General features: G+C 47.2%; 1 protein-coding gene across 9 annotated transcripts in view; it reads left to right on the plus strand.

Moving 5' to 3' along the window:
- KIF23 (kinesin family member 23) overlaps nt 1–21711 on the plus strand; it is a 186264-nt gene that overhangs the window by 68703 nt on the left and 95850 nt on the right. For all 9 annotated transcript variants that reach the window (XM_085644663.1, XM_085644661.1, XM_085644656.1 and 6 more), the window contains exon 7: nt 9741–9911. In XM_085644663.1, coding sequence (XP_085500789.1) covers nt 9741–9911 — 171 coding nt within the window. The remainder of the gene's footprint in view (nt 1–9740; nt 9912–21711) is intronic.

Consider the following 21711-nt stretch of genomic DNA (forward strand, 5'->3'; position numbering starts at 1 on the left):
ATCCTTGTCCAGGCAAAAAGTGGGGGCTTTCTCTCAATCACCCTCAAAGCATTTTGGGACAATCCCTTTGGAGATTTTAGAGTCAAAAGATTCTACTTGATCCCTATTTATTATTTTGCTGACACCAGAGATGGGTCCTAGGCCCATCTCCGTTCTTTCTATTTCTATGGCCAAGAGTTTAACTTCTAGAGTTATCCTCCTGGCCAATTTCTGAAGATCTGCATCTCCAGTATCTACCTCATCTGAGACACTGCTGGGTTCACTCCCAGTAGTGCTACTAACTGAGGGGGTAGAGATGATATCAGAGTCCTCTTCTTCCCCAGTGGGGAAAGAGTTACTTGCTATGGCCTTGTCATTCTCTGCCAGCATCTCCTGGAGATGGGCTTTTGTGGGTTTGGAACCCATGTCACGTTTCCATGCTTTGCACAGGTCTTTGAGTTGCTTAACTCTCAGATGTTAATAGGGGCCCAGGTTGAGCTCCTGGGACCTCCCTGCACTCGGTCATGGTTTTTGAAGTAGTTTGGTCTTATTAAATAATTACAAAATTGCTAAGGGTCTAACTACTTTACAGACTTTTAATTTCTAAACCACAGGAGACTTAACCAAGGCCCTAACGCCAGTTAAAATATTTTTCCAATATTAGATTTTTTCCAAATTTATTTAAACTAAAGACCATTTTGGATTTTCTCTTGTGAAATCCCTTATTAATAAAGTGGTACAACAAATGTGGTGTCTTGTATCCTACCGCTGCCACCAATGTAGGAAGATAGTTCTGTATGTTATACCACGAAGTGGTTATATCGTGCACAGAGTCCAGCGATTTCCCTGCAGAAGTGTACAGGGCTCAATGTGAACCCAAAGTGCTCTCTTTGTGGTAGTGTGGGTGGGCAGCCTTGGGCCTAGTACAGAGGAGTGTAAGACATTTGTTATGCACACAGTGACTAATAAATGACATGCGACTCAAAAATGAGATCCACACCACTTTTAGAAAAATAAGCATCTTTCCAAATTTATTTAAAGACCAAGATGTTTGTAAAAAGCTAAATGTTTCTCAGGAAAAATACTTTATTCTTATAAAGTGGACACTTTTCAAGCTTTGCAATGTTAACCTATGGGAGTAAAACAAGAATGCATTTTTTTTTGCAGGTAAGTACTCGACTTACAGATTCAGTCTTCGAGGTCTTTAGTCTGCACCAAGCAAGGTTCAAATCAGTTCCAAAGTGCACCAGCAGCAGCACAGAGGCGACCAGGTGCCGAGGTCAAATTTGAGGTCATGCTCCCAATGTTAACCAATAGAGACTGGGGGCACTTGAAGTCGCGCTGCTCACAGGTGAGTAAAGCTGTCAGGAGTCGATCTACTGGGGGTTAAGGTAAGTACAAGGGGGCCACAAGGCAGCACCAAACTTGCAACCATTGCAGCACAGGGGTGGCTGGGTGCCGACTGCCAACACAGCGTCGGGCCCCCATAGTTTCAATATGGAGATTGGTTTTGAACAAATGCTGCAGGCTCCGGCCAGGAGTCTGGACGAAGAAACCCACAGCTGCCCAGGTAAGTAGAGATGCTAGGGGGTGGAGGGACACCAGTGTTTGAGGTCCCCAAGGACCGGGGGCTTCAGATGCAGGGGTGTCCTTAGGCGTGGGAAAACTCTTACTGGGCAGGTCGCTGTCAGGGGAAGTCTTCAAGTTGAGGCTACAGGCGTAGAAGAGGCGTCTGGCAGGGGTCAGCCCATGGTGGACATGTGCTTAGAAGCGCCGGGGAACCTTCGCAGGGCTGGTGGGCCACCTGGACTCGGGCCTTGTGCATCTAGTGTAGAGGTGGATCAGGAGGCGAGTTTGCGATTCCTCAGGACAGAGTTCTTTTTCTTTGCAGATTGTTCCTTCTGGACAGGTCCGCTGTCTTCGGGAGATTAGGAGTCTTTTATTGAAGGCAGGCAGTCCGGCCTGCCAGGGTTCTGGAGGTTGCTGGTTTGCGGTGTGAGAAAGTGCCACCTTTCTTGCATGGTGTGCCCCCACTTTTTGCTGAATTGCTGGTGTACTTTGACTGAGTGTGCCCTGGGCTCCTGCCAATCAGGTACCCAGGACCTGTGTTCCTTCCCTAAAACTGTATGAAGCCTTATCCCAATTGGCATCTCTGGCCACATGTCAGCCCCCGGTAAATGGTACCCTAGGCACCCAGGGCCCTGTGACCAGAGAAGGCCCCCTAAGGGCTGCAGCACTTATTGTGCCACCCTTAGAGGCCCTACACACTCTCACTCACTCACGTCTTGGTGCAGAACAAAACGGAGTCGACATGGCACACATCCCTGTGTGCCATGCCCACAAACACACTGCCCTGGCATACCTCAAGTCACCCCTTTAGCTGGGTGCACTATGCCAGGGGTGTGGGTACAGGTGCATGAGCCCTGTACCCCTACAGTACCCAGGTCCATTCCTGGCCACTGTAAGTGCAGTGCTGCCATTAAGAGTATATGGTGCTGGGAGGTTGTCATCACGAACTCCACAGCACCATGATGGCTGCACTGAAGACTGAAGTTTCATATCAAACTTCTCAGCACATTAAACCCACACTGATGCCAGTGTGAGATTTAATGTAAGATGCACGACAGAGGGCATCTTAGTTGCCCCCTGACCTAACCCACAATCCACGTCCTGTCTGAGAGGCTGCCTAGGATGCCACCCAGCAGACATGTTGCTGGACCCCTGGGTAGACAGCCATCCGCTCTCCTGGGCCTGTAACAATGCACATCCTGGGCGAGGTGCTAGGTCTCCTCCCGCAGGATTGGCAGGGGACGCTTCAAAGGCATGCCGCCTTTGTGAGCGTTTCCAGGCCACTTGCTGTACTCAGCAACTGGCCCCCACCGGTTCTGACCCCCACTCTGGCGGGAAGACTGGTGGGAAAGCCCAAGTGAGGAAAGGGGGTGTGCCAGCCTCTGCCAACCCCACCCCTCAGGTGGGGGAGGCGAGGTGAAGCACAACTCCGGGTTCTCGCCATCTTTAGGATGGGGAGCCCTGCCCAATCAGGACTAGGTTACTGCCCCCCCCCTCCCACAGGAGAGTGGCTGGATAGGGGGTGTACCCACCCCAGGGAAGGGACCCATTGGTCCCTGACCTCTACCTACCTGTAACACCCCTAAATTTAGTATTTAGGGGCACCCTGAACCTTCCTTCCTCAGATCCCGAATCCGAAACAATAAAGATGAACAAGAAGAAAGACCTGCCTTGCAGCTGCTAACAAGAGGACAACACCAACTGACTTGGCCCAGCCCAACAGGCCTGTCGACCCTCGAACCTGCTCCTGCTAAAACCCGGCGTCTCCAGTGGTCAGCAACCTCGAAAACCCCGGAGGATCTGACTGCCTTGCTCATCTAAAAGACTGGGACTCCCACGAGCAGTGGTTCTGCTCAAAGCAAGTAACAAACCCCTGGTGCCCACCAGGAACAGCGACTCCTGCACACACTGCACTCGCCAAGCCCGGCCGGTGCCTGAGTGGAGAAAGACCCCGAGGACGTCCCCCTGGCGACTGTGACAAAGAATCCAGCACTCAAGGACCCACCTCGACACTCCTGACGAAGCCTGCAGCCTCAGAACCAGGGACCCTTCCAACTGCGACCAGCAGAGGGTAAGATTTCCCGATGCGAAAAGGCGCCCTGCGGCCCCCTGTGCCCAGCTCTGGGGTGCCTACCTAACCTACAGCTTCCCAACTTACCTCTCGAAGTGGTGGTCGCACCTGAAGAATCTTTGTTCCCGAGCTTGCAGCCTTTGTTCGTCTTGAAATCCATTGAGCGCCAGAGTGCCCCTGGGAGTGCGACATCTATCCTAATCTACTTCACCACTTGCCCTGAGTAAGTGACCAGGAGCCCAGCTCCCACAGCCGTGTGGCCTGCCTGCTAGCAGCCACCAACCAAAGGCCCCCTGCCCGCCATAGGATAACATTTGGCCTAACTCTCTCTGCACCCGGCTGCCCCTGTGCCGCTGAGGGTGTAACAACTGTACCTACCTGACCCTGGGAGACCCCCGAGTCTATGCTCAGAACCTCAACTCTGCCAGTCGAGTACTTACCGAAAGCCGATAACTCACGTTTTCTCCATAGGGTAACATTGACTGGTTTCACTTGGAAATTCTTCTAAGTGTTGAGTTTTGAAACTTTAAAATATTCACTAAAAATCAGCCGATCAACAAACTAAATTACTCACCTGTTATCAGGAGAGATCCCAGTGCTGGATCTTTGTGCCCAGCACTGATCCTGAAAAGTAATCACAACCGCACTTACCGATAACTTGATTTTCCTCCATAGGATAACATTGCCTGGTTTTTGCCAGATATTCTTCAAAGTGTCGATTTTTGAAACCAACAAATATTCCTTAAAAATCGCCTGTGTAACAAAAACTATTTCTTTCAACTGTTTACAGGAAATGCACCAGGGCTGAATCCAGGATCCCGCCCTGAGTAAGAAAATCATACGCAAAGTAACTAATAATTAACTAATATTGCATTTTCTTAAAAACTCCCATTGAGCTCAATGTTAAAATTGTGTTTGAATTGTGTTGCCTATTGCAACAACTGTAACTATTGTATTCAAAAGTCTATTGCCTATTGAAAGTATTTAACTAAAGCATGGGTCTCCAACCGGTCGATCGCGAGCTACCGGTAGCTCGCCGACCCTCTGGGAGTAGCTCGCGCTGCTGTATAATTATTGAGACGTGATATAAGCTTTTAATTTTGTAGCCCTTCATTCTCTTTGATAGCTATCAGCCCTTGCCCGCCCTCACACGAACCAGCTGTTCTGATTGGCTGAAGGGAGTTTAGCTGGGGCAGGGCGGGCTGGAGAACGTGACGTTTTTCCTCTTAGTCAGGCGCCACCTGTCTTTCCCAGGCTTTGCCCGCGCTTCGCATTTCTTTTCCATTTGGGCCTCCCGGAGCAGCTGCTGTTGTGAGGTAAGTGGGCCCCTGACCGAGCAGTAGCAGAGTTGGTAAAATGGACTCACTGCATGCAAGGCCCTTTCATTTTAACTTTGGCTGCCACTGCACTTTAGATCTGCCTTCGGTTATAAAGCGCAGTGGCAGGCAACGTTAAAATTAGAAGTCCTTTCAGGCACTGGGCCGGTACCGCGGTGGCAGCATATGTTACAATTCAAGGTTCTTGCCTGCACTAATCCGCTCTCACTGACTTTACCACGCTTTAATTTGCCTTCGCGTAGTAGTCAATGAAAGCGGCTCAGTGCATGCAAGTATCTTTGATTTTAACATAGGCTGCCACCGTACTTTACATCTGCATTAAGCAGGAATAAAGCGTGATAGCCAGTGTTAAATTGAAAGTGCTTGCCTGCACTGAACTGCTTTCGCAGTCATGCACAGGCAAATATATAGCGCAGTGTAGTAATCGGTGAACGCCTTTCACTGATTATTACACCACGTTGTATATTTGCCTTTGCATGACTGTGAAAGCTGTTCAGAGCATGCAAGGACCTTTGATTTTAACATCGGCTGCCACCGTGCTTTACATCTGCCTTAACAGTAATAAAGCAAAGTGGCACCCGAGGTTCAAATTAAAAGTACTTGCATAGGGTTTGTGCAGGTGGGGATTAAGGAGTCTACTATCGTTGCAGGTGTGTTGGCCTTTCTATAATGTTCTGTTCAAACAAGACTTCAGGCAAGATGGTGCAGGCCTGATCCAGCAGTAGAGTTGAGCTGGTATTTGTATTGAGTCTGACTCTCGTCTTTGCAGACAAAACAAACATATGTTTCCTGGAAATCAGTCTTGGAATAACCAGCTCTTAACCATTCTAATGATTTCTAGATGAGTCTGAATGGCTCGAACTTTTGCCTGGAATGCATTTCCTAATTTGAAGGCCTGTATGGAGAAAGTATTGCCAACACATGTTATTGTATGCTGGAATTAATATACCCTGTGCTAGCCCGCAACATAAGTTTCTAGGTTGAAAGTATTTGATCAGTTTTGCCTGTAGTGATTTTGTAGGACCTTTACTACTTTATCTTGTCACTACGTGAGTGATGCCGAATAGCTTGGATGAAAACTTATTGTGACTGGTAACCAGTGAGGAGCTTTCAGCAGAGGTGTGTTGTGGGTGTGTATCTTTGTATTGTGCTGCTAACGCCAGGGCCGGCTTTAGGGCAGCGCGACCGATGCCACTGGGTGCTGACTTTGTGTGGAGGCGCTAATATTATGGAAAAGCACTTTCTGCTGCATTCCTGGCCTCCAGCAAATTTCAGACATTAATCAAATTAAGTAGGTGATGAATGTAATTCCTGGAAAGAAAGAGATAGGAGGTTTGTGTAATAATCTGCAAAGGAAGTTTTTACTCATCGTAAGGTAGCACAGAGGGTTAATATGTCTGCTGTAAAGAACTTGCAGATCACAAAGTGCATATATAACCTGATGCAAACAGGTCAGTGGGTTACTACTTTTGTCAGAGAATATATTGTTGCTAGCTCTTTATGAGTTAAAATCCTAATGTAGAGCAGTGAGCAAGTAACTTATCAAAGAGCTGCTTGAAAACTGCAAAGTACTGGCTGGCTGGACCGTTTTGATTTCCCCCAGTTATTCATTTCCCTAATATTGCAAAAATAGGTTAATTTGGGTAGAAATCAATTATTATTAAAGAGAAACCCCCAACCATGCATGGTGTTAAGTTTTAAATTCTTTGTTTCTGCCTCTCCTGACTAAGCACTTTTAAACTATCCTGCCTACCAGTATGGATGACCTGTGAATCCTATACCTTCTTGTCGTCTGTCTTATTTAACATTTGATTGATTGTCTCTGTGTAATCTGTGTGATGTAGTGTTTTGACACCTTATAGGATTGGCGCGATAAAACTAATTAAATGCATCACAGAGAGAGTGGTTATTAAGTATTTTGTTGAAGAAATTAGGCTTAAAGTTAATGAAACTGGGCGTGGGGGGTCTCTTGGAAAAATGCGTGAGTTACTTGGGGTTTAGTAGCTCACGATGATTTTCACTGACCAGAAGTAGCTCTTACTACACAAAAGGTTGGAGACCCCTGAACTAAAGCATCTCATTCTGAGAGTATATTTTGATACCTACTTGTGGTTCTGAAATAAAACGATCTATTTTATATACAAACCATTGGCCTAGAGTTCAGTTCTCAAGTGTGTGAGACCATTTGCTGACTGTGTACAACAAATGCTTTACACTGACCTCTGATACTGCCTTACTGCTCGACCAAGCTACCACTTTAGAGAGTAAGGATATATCTAACTTTAGCCTCTGCCAAACCTCTGGGGACTGTGGACTCTGTGCATACTGAACCTTACTTTGGTGCAGTGTATACAGAGCCACTTTCTTACATGCGGGGCGAGTCTTCTTCAGCTGGGCTTTTGAGGGCTGCAGACAGGTCGGTAGGGCTGGGGCCAAGTCAGTTAGTGTCTTCAGTCAGGTCCTCAATCTGATTTCAGGGTCTGGGGGAGCCACCTAAATACTAGATTTTGGGGCTTTACAGGGGAGTAACAGGTAGATACCAATGGTTCCTAACCTGGGGTGTCTACACCCACTACTATGCCATACTCCTGTGGGAGAGTATGCATAGTCCTAGCCGTGACTAGATGCGTCTCACCATTTTCAAGATGGTAGGCACTGAAAAGTGTGCTTTACTTTGCCTCCAGCACCTGAGGGGTGGAGTTGGGGAAGGGGGGCACACCTATTCTATCTACATTTTACCGCTGATTCTCCTGCAAAAGTTGGGGTTTGTACCGGAGGCAGTCTTCCACTGCTAGCAGCAGAGGCTGGGGTCACATTACAAATGCGGCAGGCCTTTGAAGCTTCCCTCTCAAGCACTGTGCCCATCCTGGTGGAGGAGGTGTGACACCTCTGCCCAGGATGTGCTTTGTTTCTGGCCTCACTGCAGGCTGCCTAAATCCAGTCCGAGAACCACAACTGGTTTGATAGGTTTTCAAGGGGCACCTCGAAGTACATGTTTTGTTAAATCTAACACGGACATCAGTGTGGGTTTATTTTTCAGTGAATCCATCTCGGTGCTGGCGAACTTGAGTTGTCGAGTTTCCAGCTCATGTACTCTCTATAGTTTCCCTGGCACTTACAATATTAAAGAATAGATTTAAATATTATAGCGGCATATCTGCTCATGCAGATATGCCCACACCTGAGATACCTTAAGTCTTGTAAGGCCTGCTAGAGCAGTGATTTACCTCTACCTTGGGCAGTGCTGCTTGACATGGCACACGGGCAGTGCCCCATGTTGACTTTGTCGTTTTTCACTGCACCAGGGCATGCAAGCTGCAATGGCATGGCCCTGGTGAGGGGTCTCTAGGAAACCCTCTTCAGTACCCATGGCCTAGGTACCAAGGGTACCATTTACTAGTGACTTACAGAGGAACTGAAGTTTCCAATCTTTTTCCAGGCACAAAGTGGGGGGTTAACCATTGCAAGAGAGGCACTTTCTCACACTTGACCGTCCTGCTTGTAGGAGGTAATGAGACCTCTGGCTGGAGCAGGCATTGTCTCTACCCTCCGAGAGCGCGGGCTGTCCCCTTCAGGGCATCGGAAACTTGTCTGTGGTGACAGACTGACCTACACCAATCAACCTACTAACCACTAGTAGTGCTGGCTTTCAGGGAACACCTCTAAGGTGTCCTTTGGGTGCATGTATTAGTAAATCCATCACTGGAATCAGTGTGGGTTTATTAATACGAGATGTTTGATAACCAACATCTCTAGTTTCAGTGAAGCCATCACCTAGCTGTGGACCTCATAAACACCAGTGTCCAGCACATGTTCTCAAAATGGCTTCCCTGTTCACTTGTAATATCTCGGAATCGACTAGAAAAATCACTGGGGCATATCTGCTTATGCAGATATGGCCACACTTGTAGTACAGTACACCCTAATACAACTTATCCTTCTGCCAAGAGAGACAAAATTCAAGTGGGTGGTTGATTAATTTGCCTTTTCCCCACCTCCTACTGAAGTGGTGTATAGGCGTGGCACGTTTCAACCTCCCTCTTGAATTTTGTCTCTTCTAGCAGAGGGATTTCTTTGTTTATTTTGTAGTTTCGAGGTATCCCCTCATCGTTTGACAATCAAAAGTATCTCTCCACCCTCCCGAGTTCGGAAGGTCCCCTGACCTCCTTACCAAAGTTTTTTGAAGAGTATAGTGTGCCTTGCCTTAGGGCTGTCACGCCTGCTGTAGGAGTGGCTTACCTATATTGCATGCAGTGTCTTCAGGCATGGCACACTAGAGGTGTGCCATGTCATGTCTTAACTTTTCACTGCATCATGGCATGCAGCCTGCGGTTGGTGCTGAGGGGTCCCTTAGGGTGGCACAATACATAAAGCAGCCCTCGGGGACCATGTTTAGCCCCCTCTCCCTTATACCAGGCGTTCCATTTACTAGTGGCTTACAGGGGTTGTTAAAGGTATTGCCAATTGGGAAGACAATTGTATAGTTTTAGGGAAAGAGATCTGGCACTGGAGACCTGAATAGCAGGAGCCTAGTGCACTTCTGTCAACATTGCATCTAATAATATGCAAAAAGTGGAGGTGACCATGTCTGAAAAGGGGACTTTCCTACAACCATTGGTTATGAAGAATGCTACAATTGGAAGCTTCTGTGAGAATGTAGTGCATGACTTGTAACTGCCGGGTTTGATTAATGTTTTTGTAGTGTGAAGTACACAATCTGATTGTAATTCCAAAGGAGTCGAAGGAAGGCCAGTATCTAATCAACTGCCATTACACCTTTGCAGACAGAAATTGGACCCAGAGTTTGCCGACATGATCAATGTCCTAGACCACTGCAAAGTGGAGGAGGTTGATGAGGACAGTGTCTACAGCGTTTTCGTATCCTATATTGAAATCTATAATAATTACATCTATGATCTGTTGGAGGAAGTACCGTTTGACCCAATTAAGCCCAAGTAAGTGACATTTTCTGCAAACCCCTCTTGATGCGTACTGTCTAAATATATCAACACTTCCCGCACTCCTCAGAATGTCTGCACTTTGTACAATCCCTTGATCTGAGTTCATCTCCTTTACATCTCTTTCACACCTTATTCAAACTAAGCATAATGCTAGGCAGTTGTGAGAGTGAATGCAAATTCCCTCCCACCCACCCCCAGTCAGGGTAGTGGTATTTTTCTAAGTTACATTTCTCATAGATCTAATTAAAATCAGACTTTACCATTACGTGGGATTTATTTTAGCTATAAAAAAAAGTATTTGAATGTAGTCTGTGGCTAGTACAGGTCAAAAGGTATATACGTGTAATCTAAGATTTGACTTTTCCTATGTGTCTGCTCCAGCCTGACTAGTGACCATGTCTTTTGGGCTACTCAGTGGGAGAACATGCTATTTCTAATGTCAGGCGTGTCCACTCTTGAATCTTATGCACCCTACCTTGTGGGCAGTAGGATTAGCTTAGGGGTGACTTATTTAATATGTGGAATCAGTTTTTCCTACCTGTCAGAAGGGTGATTTTGACAGGTCTATGCAGTGAGGTTTAACCTGATGCCAGGCTGCACAAGGTAGGTCTTGAAGCCATGGTTTCACTGCCACTGTAATAGATGCACTGGAAGCGTTGTAGTTCAAAAGTGGAATTTACCATTCTATGCTAGTTACACCATATACTATGGCCTTGTAGCAAAGTTAAATGTTCCAATCTGGTCTAAGCCAATTTCAATATGTTTTAGGGGTCAGAGCACATACATTAGGCACTAAAAAGCAGTGTCCTTGTTTCTGATGGATACATCTGCCAGTGGAGTCCTCACCTTGTGAATATCCCCTGCGCCAGCAACATTCTGAAACTTTTGTAGCCCTCCACGCCGACGTCACAGAAGCAAGGCTCCGCTCGCGGCTCCGCAGACGTCACTGGATCCATAAGAGGATCTTGTCGGTGTGATGTCAGTTCCCTTTTTTTCCGCACGTGCGACGCTAACGGTTTTCTGGGACTCTCCATAGCTTTGGCTAGTTACTTTGTGTTTCTGCTGGTGTTTCTCTTTCTTCTTGCTTCTGGTTCAAGGATGTCGACTAAGGTCCGGATTCAAGTCGTGTAGGGAGTGCGGTAAGCACATGTCCATCACTGATTCGCACGAGGACTGTATGGTGCCTGTCGTCGGATCACGACGTCGAGGGATGGTCTTGCTGCCGAAAGAGGAGTACTAAGGCCTTAAAATAAAGAGAAGCTAAGTTGTTTATAGCAAGGATGAGAAGAGAGGTCGAAGACGCTCCAGATTGAGGTCGACGTCGGGACATGCTTCTAAGTCCAAGAAGCATAAAAAGAAGGAGGCATGGTTCTCGACACCGTTCGGATAAGGAAGCGGCACTGAGATAGACTTCGCCTACTCGACATCGTAAGGACTATATTTCTTCCTCTCCTGACTCAAATCCTACTTCTCCTGTTTGCCTGACCTCGCCTGTGGCTTCACCGGAGCACTCTCCGTCTCCGACTCCATCTCCGACGCTGGCACATTCTCCGGCTCCAGTTGAAGAAGCTCCGGCTCCTGATGAGTCTTCGACTCCGCGGGCTCCACCGTCGACACCGATTGGCCCGAGTCCGGTTATGCCTCAATCTGAGCCATATCCCCCCTTTCCAGGCCCGGGACAAGACCCATCGCATTATTTGAATGCAATGTATGGAGTCTTCATGAGAGCGATGTACCCCTCTGGAACACCTTCGGGTCCCATGGGTCCAATGGCTTTTAATCTGGGGGTTCCTCACGCCTACGCTTGGGCTCCATTTATGCCTTTTTTCCCGGTGACGCGGTTTTGGCATTTCCCGGCGCCGAGGACCTCGACGCCGCTTCCATCTTCACCGGCTCCAGCTCGACCTCGTTCGACTCCGGATCCGTGTTCGATGCTGGCTCCGGCGCTGTCTGAGTCGGTTGCGGCGCCGCTGACGCCGATCCTAAGGATTAGGTCCAGGCGAGAAGCTCAGAGTCCTGGAAGAGCAAAGGTACCAGGTTGAAGAGATGGAAGAGGGTGAGCTCATGGAGTCTGATGACTGGTTTGAAGAGTTGAAGGCGGCTAGTGGCCTGGATTTGTCACCAGAGTGGGAGATTACTCCTCCAGCCGATACTCCCTCTAAAGAGGTTGCGCCCTTCCACACGGTCATTAGGAAAGCAGCAGAGCTTTTGGATTTACATCTGCCAACTGCTGAATTCAAACCTAACTTACTGAGGTTTTACATTCTCCCTCCACCGTGACAGAGCCTTTACAACCATTTAATGAGGCCATCACTGAACCAGTCATGGAGGTATGGCGAAAGCCCTTTTTAGCTCCTGCGGTTTCTTAAACTGTGGCTAGAAGGTACAGGGCGGCTCCAGGTGATCCAGACTTTCTTACTTCCCATCCTTCTCCGGAAAATCTGGTGGTTCAGACTGCTTGCTCTAAGAGGTCTTCCGGTGCCTTTCCACAGGTCCCTAGTGACAGGGACACTAAAAAGCTCAACTCCTCGGCTATTATGGCCTTAAAGTCAACAAATGCCACCTGTCTCTTGGGCCGGTATATCCACACTCATGGATTCTGCTAAACAGCTGGCTCCTAAGTTATCTAAGGAGGACAGGCAGAACTTTAATGAGGTGCTGTCAGACACTCGGGCGGCTGCACGTCAGGTTATCCAGAGTGGCCTGGACAATGCAGACTCTGTCGCCAGAATTATGGGCTCTTCGCCACAAGGAGGAGTGCGTGGCTGAAATCATCTGAGTTCTCCCCTGATGTGCAGGCAACGCTTCTGAACCTGCCTTTTTATGGTTCTGGACTTTTTGGTAAAAAGACTGGTGCAGCATTAAAGAGATTTAAGGAGAGCAAAGCCACGGCAAAATCTCTGGGTCTGCAGACACAGCCTAGGGGTTCTTTTAGGAGATACAGAGGCTTTGGGAGGTCGTCCTTTCGGACCTACAGGCAGCCCCAGCAGCAGCAGCAGCAACAAAACATGTGGGCTGAGATATATCGGAAGTACCATCAACAATGTCAAAATGCGCGTCCTTGAACATCAGCGCGCCATAATGGACAAAGATAGCAACTACCCCGTGGCTCGACATTTTGCCCTTAAGCATCATAGCAACAGGGAGCTGCTACAATATTTTGGGTTAGACCATGTACCTATAAACCCTAGGGGTGGAGACAGAGTGCAAAGATTACGGCGACTAGAGTCTCGTTATATCATGGATTTACATACTAAAGCGCCGCATGGTCTTAATAGTGGAGAAGAATTGGCCGTGCATCTTGGAAGCTAAACCAGGACTCATCTAATTCGTTCTCCCCGCATCACTGAGCCATTTGTCACTTTTTAGTCACTTGTATGTCTGTCATATTTGAATTTTAAAATTTTTTGAATTTTGCGGGAATTTGGACCTTTTATTCTGATAGTGATAAATTGCCTCACAATATGCATTCATAACAGCACATCATTGAAGAATTAAATTTAATACATGTTGTGATGAGGATAATTGAATGCCGATACACGGCGTAATGCGAGAGTATCCTCTGCCAGTGTGCAGATAAACAGCAATCAATCCCCTCAAATGTTTATGAGAATGTAACAAAGGTGAATGGTGCCATTAGTTGGCGAGATTTTGGTTTATTAACTGCCGATACACGGCAGAATCTGCTGGGACTGATATACTACGATAAGTAGGGCTGTTATACAATTTAAGGAACAAGCGGTAACTGACATGTATATACCTATAGAAGGTGATGTGGTTAGGTTACTATATGGATATATTGGTTTCATATCTGCCGGTATGATGAGATTTATATCATTGAGGGAAACACGCTGTCCGAATATCGATGACTGCAATATTGTGTTAAAATGTCAGCAGCTAACATGTTGTTTACACCGTTATAAGATGGCCGCCGCAGAAACAATATTTCACTGAGGCATGCATGCCCGTTATTTGTTTTGGTGCGGCGGAAATGATGTCAATGAATTTGCCTTTTTAAAAATGTCCGCGCGCGGCGCCTGTAATTAGACACTGAAGAAGGAATTTCCGAAACGCGTCTGTTTGGTCTATCTGCTGATTAAAAACTAACTGATACGGAACCTCCCCGTGAGTGCTGAACTTTGTTGTATAATAAGAACTTTGTTGGGAAGCGCTGATATTGATAACGCTGGACACCGCCGCGTGATAGCACCCGCCTGCGAGTGCCTTGGCTCATCCGGTGTAACTTGGTAGCTGTGTGTGTGTATATGTATATGTATATGTATATGTGTGTGTGTGTGTGTATGTATATATGTGTATATATATATATGTGTGTGTGTGTGTGTATATATATATATATATATATATATATATATTCAGCGGAGCCGTGCTTCTGTGACGTCGGCATGGAGATCTACAAAAGTTTCCGAATGTTGCTGGCGCAGGGGATATTCACAAGGTGAGGAATCCACAGGCAGATACTGTATCCACCAGAAAAAGTGTTACCAAAGGTGAGTAACTTGTTCATTAGAGTTCAAGATTACCAGTTGGCAAGTCTCCAAAAGAATGAAAAATGTGTGTTGAACATCCAAAAAGGCATCACTTTGCAACAAATGTAAACTGTGTTGGGTTTAGCACGTACCTTTGGTGTGCTACTTGCAATAAGATTACTGACATTCCTATTTAGACCCCACTTTACTTTAGCACCATTACACTCATTAAGACTGATTATTTTAAATTGCAATTCATTTGAGTGGAAACAGGATTTCTTGATCTGGTCCCAAACTAAAGTTTGCACTTATTAATTGAAGTAAGGTGACCATTGTAAGTCTATGGGGGAGATGGCCTTACAGCAGAGAAAAAACAACTTTATGAAAACCCCCATTTCTCCAAGAGCTTTCCATAAAAGGTGCTGTAGTTCATTTTCAAATTCAGAGAAGTTCCTCAAAAACCCTGTACAAAGATTTTTTTTTTTTTTTTTTTTAAACCTTTTTATTTAGGTTCACTTGTTTTATCCACCAGTCGATTGAGCCTGAGTACCAGATCCACCATACAGATTTTTTTTCTCTTCTGAACTCTGCTTGGGAGTGGGAAAGAAAATCCTTCGTCATTATCGATTAGCCTAATGGCCCGATAGTTCAAGGGATCACTATGGCTTCCTTTCTTAAACACTAAAAGTTTCTGCACCCATACAAATAAGTGGAAAAGTGCTTCCATGCATGATCACGTAACAGAACCCCACACAGCTACCCAGAATGAATAGTTCCAATGTATGCAAATATATTTTATCTAATTTAGGAGCCCTACCACTTTTATGAATCTGAAACAAATGCCTATGCCCAGCCGCTTGTCATCCATGTTGAGGTTTTATGAATGTGCTCAACTATGAGCACAATGCCTTGCATCTCCATGGTCTTGTACAGAGTAGTCACTAACACCTACAGTAGTTCCTCCCCTCACCCATAGCAACTGCGCTGACACTTGCACCTCCGCCAGATTTACAATTGCAATGTCCCACCTCATACCTGAATAGAGAAATACCACTGAAAAGTTAAAATAGTTGTGTGACAATGAGTTGTTCATAGTCACATACTTGAATTAATTTTAGTTGTCCTTGTTGGAGAACTGATTTTGCTGGTAAGTAACTTCTTGTAGTGAGAGTTTAAGAGGAAGTGATCTGACCCACCCTGTTCTCTCAACCAAGTAGTCCATATCTTGCTCTTAAATATCACGCTTTGTACATCATAAATCAAAAATACAGGGAAGAGGGGGACGAGAGAGAGAGTACTTTTGCCATACTGCAAGGTCTTCTAGAAGTACAAAGATTGTTGGCCTAGACTGGCATCTTGCATGTTGAGGGGCATATGTAAACCATGTGTTCGAGGCATATGAGCTGCAGATCACACACTGAGGATAAGATCGCCATCTGGTGTTGGGCTCGGATGATTGCAGGTTGTTGTTGTCTTCGGAAGAAGCCTTTGGTCACGAGGTTGGTGACTCCTCCCCTGGACAACAGTGCGCATGGGCATCCACTCCATCGTCAGATTGTTTTTTTCCGCCATTGGGTTCGGATGAACTTTTTTCCGCTCCAGCAGAAAACTTCTAGCAATCAATTTAACTCTTTAATCTTCATTCCATCGACTCGAAATCAACTCGGACCGGTTCCGGAAGCGGCTGATGGACAGGACACCCTTCAAAAAATGCCCCCAGTGTGGAGCGAAGTTCCCCCACAGTGACCACCACGAGGTTTGTAACCTCTGCCTGTCGCCGGAACACAACGAGTCCACCTGTCCAGCTTGTGCCGCTTTCCGTTCGAAGAAGACCCTCCGGGACCGAAGAGCTCGACGCCATATTATGGCCAAACCAGCTCCAGAACCGGAGGACATCTTTGCTCAAGATGTTCCCGAAGACGACACCGAAGATCTCGAGATCGTGTCCGAGGCCGACGATTCCGATGACCTCATCACTCCAGGGCAGCGTGTGAGTACCACCCCCCCTGCCCCTGCCCCATCCAAAAAGACAGTGGTCAAGACTCCGCCAGCTGGGCCCAGTCGCGACCGGAAATCCTCTTCAGAAGCCCCGCCCTCGGGCCCGGCTCCGAAGACATCTAAGCCTGTAGGTGGCTCGGGCTCGAGCAAACCTCATGTGATTGTGCCTTTAACACCCTCACGGCACCGAAACATACATCGGCACCGAAAACTCCATCGACTCCGAAAAATCCATCGGAACTGAAACATTCTTCGGCACCGAAAACATCATCGGCACCGAAAACTACGTCCACACCAAAAACAGCTCATAAAGACCCGAAGCGGGCGCCGCCGCCACCACCTTCGGAGCCAGATGAACTTTTTCGACCAGATCCTACTCAAAAGCAGATCTACATCAATCCTAACACTGGACATGTGACTGCCATCCCATATAAAAAACGGAAGCTGGACACTACACCTCCCCCAGCTCCCATACGAAAAAAGGACTGTGCCACTTCACCACTTCGTCCTTCTTCTCCTGTTTTACCTTCTAACCCGTCCCCCCCCCCCCTCCTCCTCCTGCTTCTCCTTTACCTTTACCTTTACCACCTCCCTATCATTCACCTCCTCCACAGGATGATAATGATGACTTAGGGGGAGGGGCGGACCCTGATTTATTTAATGATCCTGTTGATCCAACTGACCAGTTTACCTTTCCAGACACAGCACCGGTAGATGACTGGTCTTATCCAATGCCTGACATGCCTGACCCCACTACCTACCCCTCCAAGCCCTCCCCTCCTGATGACCACCTAGGGTTTGGCCAACTAATAAATAGGGCAGCAACGTTCCATGGTGTCACTATGCACACGGACCCCCTTGAGGAGGATTTTCTCCTCGATACCTTTGAGCAGTCACAAAAAACTGTTCATATACTTCCCATGATTAAAGGGGTTATAAAGCATGCCACTGACGTCTTTAAAGACCCTGTTCGAGCGAGGGTTCTCAACCCCCGCATCGAAAAAAAGTACCGACCAGCCCCGCAGGACCCTGCATACATTAAAGCCCAGCTCCCTTTAGACTCCTTGGTCGTATCAAATGCCAGGAAGCGCGTTAACTCACAGACAACTGGAGAAACGCCCCCCCCAGACAAGGAGTCTAAGCTTTTAGAGGCCTCAGGCAAACGAGTCGCCGCACAGGCGGCGAACCACTGGCGTATTGCCAATACCCAGGCCCTGTTAGCTCGGTATGACAGGGCACATTATGACCAACTTGAGGACCTTATGCAACATCTGCCTGAACCCTTTAAGTCCCAGGCCACTGACCTCATTCAAGAAGGCAAATTAATATCTAATGCCTCCATTAAATGCGCCTTAGATGCAGCAGACACCGCTTCTAGGGCGGTCAATACTAGCGTCTTACTCAGACGACATGCTTGGCTCCGTATTTCCGGTTTTAAACCGGAAGTTCAAACCGCAATTCTGGCTCAACCTTTCAACCAAGAGCAGTTATTTGGCCCTGCAGTAGATACTGCATTAGAAAAAATGAAGAAGGATAATGAAACTGCCAAGTCTATGGGAGCACTGCAGTCTCCTCAAAACCGGGGTTCCTTTCGTCGCTCCTTTTATAGAGGAGGCTCCAAAAACACATCAACTGAGACCACGTCCACCTTTAAAAATTCTGGACAAACATCCCCTAACAGAGGTTATTTCCGGGGAGGTTATAGGGGAAACAATAACAAAGGCCGAGGGCGGGGCAATAACAACACCCGCACCTCCCCAGCCACCAAACAGTGACTTGCCACCACTCCCCCCGGACCATTCCACTCCGGTCGGGGGGCGACTCCAACAATTCCTACCTGTCTGGACTTCCATCACCACAGACAGATGGGTAAGACAAATTATCCAGTCTGGCTACTGCCTCGAACTCATACAATCCCCCCCAAACATACCACCCAAACAACGCCCAATGTCCTCACATCATCTCTCTCTCCTCAAACAAGAAGTTCAATCCCTGTTACAAAAACAGGCGATAGAACCAGTCCCCCTTCAACATCAGGGAAAAGGGGTATATTCTCTATACTTCCTCATTCCCAAGAAGGACAAAACACTAAGGCCCATACTGGACCTCAGACTACTAAACCAGTATATACATTCGGATCATTTTCATATGACCACTCTCCAACCAGTCCTCCCACTCCTACAACAGGGAGACTTCCTTGCCACATTAGACCTCAAGGACGCATACTTTCACATCCCTATGCATCCCGCTCACAGAAAATATCTACGATTTGTGGTAGATGGGCAACACTATCAATTTACAGTTCTCCCATTCGGAGTAACAACAGCACCCAGAGTGTTCACCAAGTGCTTAGCAGTCGTGGCAGCGCATCTCAGAAGACAACAGATCCATGTCTTCCCCTATCTGGACGATTGGCTCATAAAAGCCAATACATACCAAAAATGCGTTCTCCACACTCATCGCACGATTCAAACTCTCCACGATTTGGGATTCACTATCAACTACCCCAAATCCCACCTACAACCCTCCCACTTACATCAGTATCTAGGAGCAACCATAGATACATCCAAGGCCATTGCTTATCCCAGCACTGCCAGGATAGCCAGTATACAAAATCTCATCTCTCAGTTTCAAACTCATCCATCTCTTCCAGCAAGAGTGTTCATGCAACTCCTAGGCATGATGGCGTCATGCATCTCCATAGTCCCACACGCACGACTTCAAATGCGTCCCTTACAGGAATGTTTAGCACAACAGTGGAACCAAGCTCACGGACAACTTACCGATCTGGTGTTGGTGGACAGTCGCTCACTTCGCTCACTCAAATGGTGGAACACCATCAACCTGTCCAAAGGGCGACCGTTCTTAGAGCCTCTTCCACAAGTTGTGCTAACTACCGACGCATCTCTCACGGGGTGGGGAGCCCACCTCCTTCACCATACCACTCAGGGCAGATGGACCAGTCAACAAAAACTGCTCCACATCAACCACCTGGAACTCTTAGCAGTGTTCCTAGCACTAAAATCCTTTCAAGTTCACCTAAAGAACAAAACTGTCCTCATACGCACAGACAACATGACGACAATGTATTACATACAGAAACAGGGAGGGACACACTCTCCCCAACTGTCCCAACTGGCACAGCAAATCTGGAGATGGGCAATTCCCCAAAACATCTATCTGTTAGCAGAACATCTCCCAGGGATCCACAATCAAGTGGCCGACCTCCTAAGTCGCCACACACAGCAGATCCACGAATGGGAACTACACCCCAAGGTTCTACTCCCCTTCTTCCAAAAGTGGGGACAACCAGACATAGACCTGTTCGCCACTCCCGAAAACACAAAATGCCCAACCTTCGCCGCCAGGTTTCCACACCCACAGTCCAAGGGCAATGCCCTATGGATGAACTGGTCAGGCAGATTTGCGTACGCCTTTCCGCCTCTCCCACTAGTTCCATTTGTGGTACGCAAACTGAAACAACAGTCACTAACACTAATACTAGTGGCTCCCACTTGGGCACGTCAACCGTGGTTCACCACGCTTCTAGAACTATCCTTAGTTCCACATCAAAGGCTACGCCTCTCCCCGGATCTATTAACCCAGAACCATGGAGAAATCAGACACCCAGATCCTCAAACACTGAACCTAGCGATCTGGCTCCTGAGGTCTTAGAGTTCGGTTACCTCAATCTCCCTCCAGACTGTATGAATATCATAAAGGAAGCCAGACGCCCTACTACTAGAGCGTGTTATGCCGCTAAATGGAAACGATTTGCCATCTACTGCGCTAATAATGACATACATCCATTGGACGCTTCCATCCAAAACATCATTTGCTATCTACTACACTTGCAAAGATGCAATCTAGCGTATTCCTCTATACGTTTACACCTAGCAGCCTTGGCAGCCTACTTGCAAAATAGGCAACACCTGTCCCTTTTTAAGGTACCAGCCATCAAAGCGTTTATGGAAGGTCTCAAAAGAATCCTTCCCCCAAGATTGCCACCTGCACCAGTGTGGAATCTCAATGTGGTTCTAACAAGACTCATGGGTCCCCCATTTGAACCTATGCACAAATGTGAGTTACAATTCCTAACATGGAAGGTAGCTTTCCTTATCGCAATCACTTCCCTACGCAGAGTAAGTGAAATACAAGCCCTTACACTAGAGGAACCTTTCTTACAACTACACCGTAACAAAGTGGTTCTTAGGACAAACCCTAAATTTCTTCCAAAAGTGATTTCCCCTTTCCACCTTAACCAATCAGTAGAGCTACCGGTCTTTTTCCCAAACCCAGACTCCGTAGCTGAAAGGGCCCTACATACCTTAGATGTCAAAAGAGCCTTGCTTTATTACATCGACAGGACAAAACCCTTTCGAAAGACAAAACAACTCTTTGTTGCTTTCGCACCACCACATAAAGGCAACCCAATCTCCAAATCAGGTATAGCCCGGTGGATAGTTAAATGCATCCAAATATGCTACCTCAAGGCTAAACGTACACTTACAGTTCCCCCTAGGGCGCACTCCACGCGTAAAATAGGGGCTTCTATGGCCTTCTTAGGTAACATTCCCTTAGAAGACATTTGCAAGGCAGCCACGTGGTCTACCACGCATACCTTCACTAAACACTATTGTGTTGATGTGCAGGCCAAACAACAGGCCTCCGTGGGCCAGGCTGTCCTAAAAACTTTATTTCAAGCTGCTGCAACGGATAGAGGCGACCACCGCTAAGGGGAAGCACTGCTGTATAATCTATCCTCAGTGTGTGATCTGCAGCTCATATGCCTCGAACGGAATATGCTACTTACCAGTATGCATCTGTTCTTGGCATGTAGAGCTGCAGAGTCACACACGCCCGCCCGCCTCCCCGGGACCTGTATCTGTTCCAGCATCCGTCTTACTTAGACATTACACATGGACATCCTTTCTTTGATTTCTATACACTCCATCTTTTCCCATCATGGCGAAAAACAATCTGACGATGGAGTGGATGCCCATGCGCACTGTTGTCCAGGGGAGGAGTCACCAACCTCGTGACCAAAGGCTTCTTCCGAAGACAACAACAACCTGCAATCATCCGAGCCCAACACCAGATGGCGATCTTATCCTCAGTGTGTGACTCTGCAGCTCTACATGCCAAGAACAGATGCATACTGGTAAGTAGCATATTCCTTTTTGGCTACTGGGAGGCTGCTGGCAGTTTCACTAACCCGTGGAGCATGCTTCTTAGTCTGATTTGAGGTGATCTGGGTAGAGCCTGGTTCGAAGGTGGCCATCTCTCTTGGAAAAGCCTACCAAGGGCAC

This window comes from Triturus cristatus, chromosome 3_1 (assembly GCF_964204655.1).
Source record: "Triturus cristatus chromosome 3_1, aTriCri1.1, whole genome shotgun sequence".
Lineage (NCBI taxonomy): Eukaryota > Metazoa > Chordata > Amphibia > Caudata > Salamandridae > Triturus > Triturus cristatus.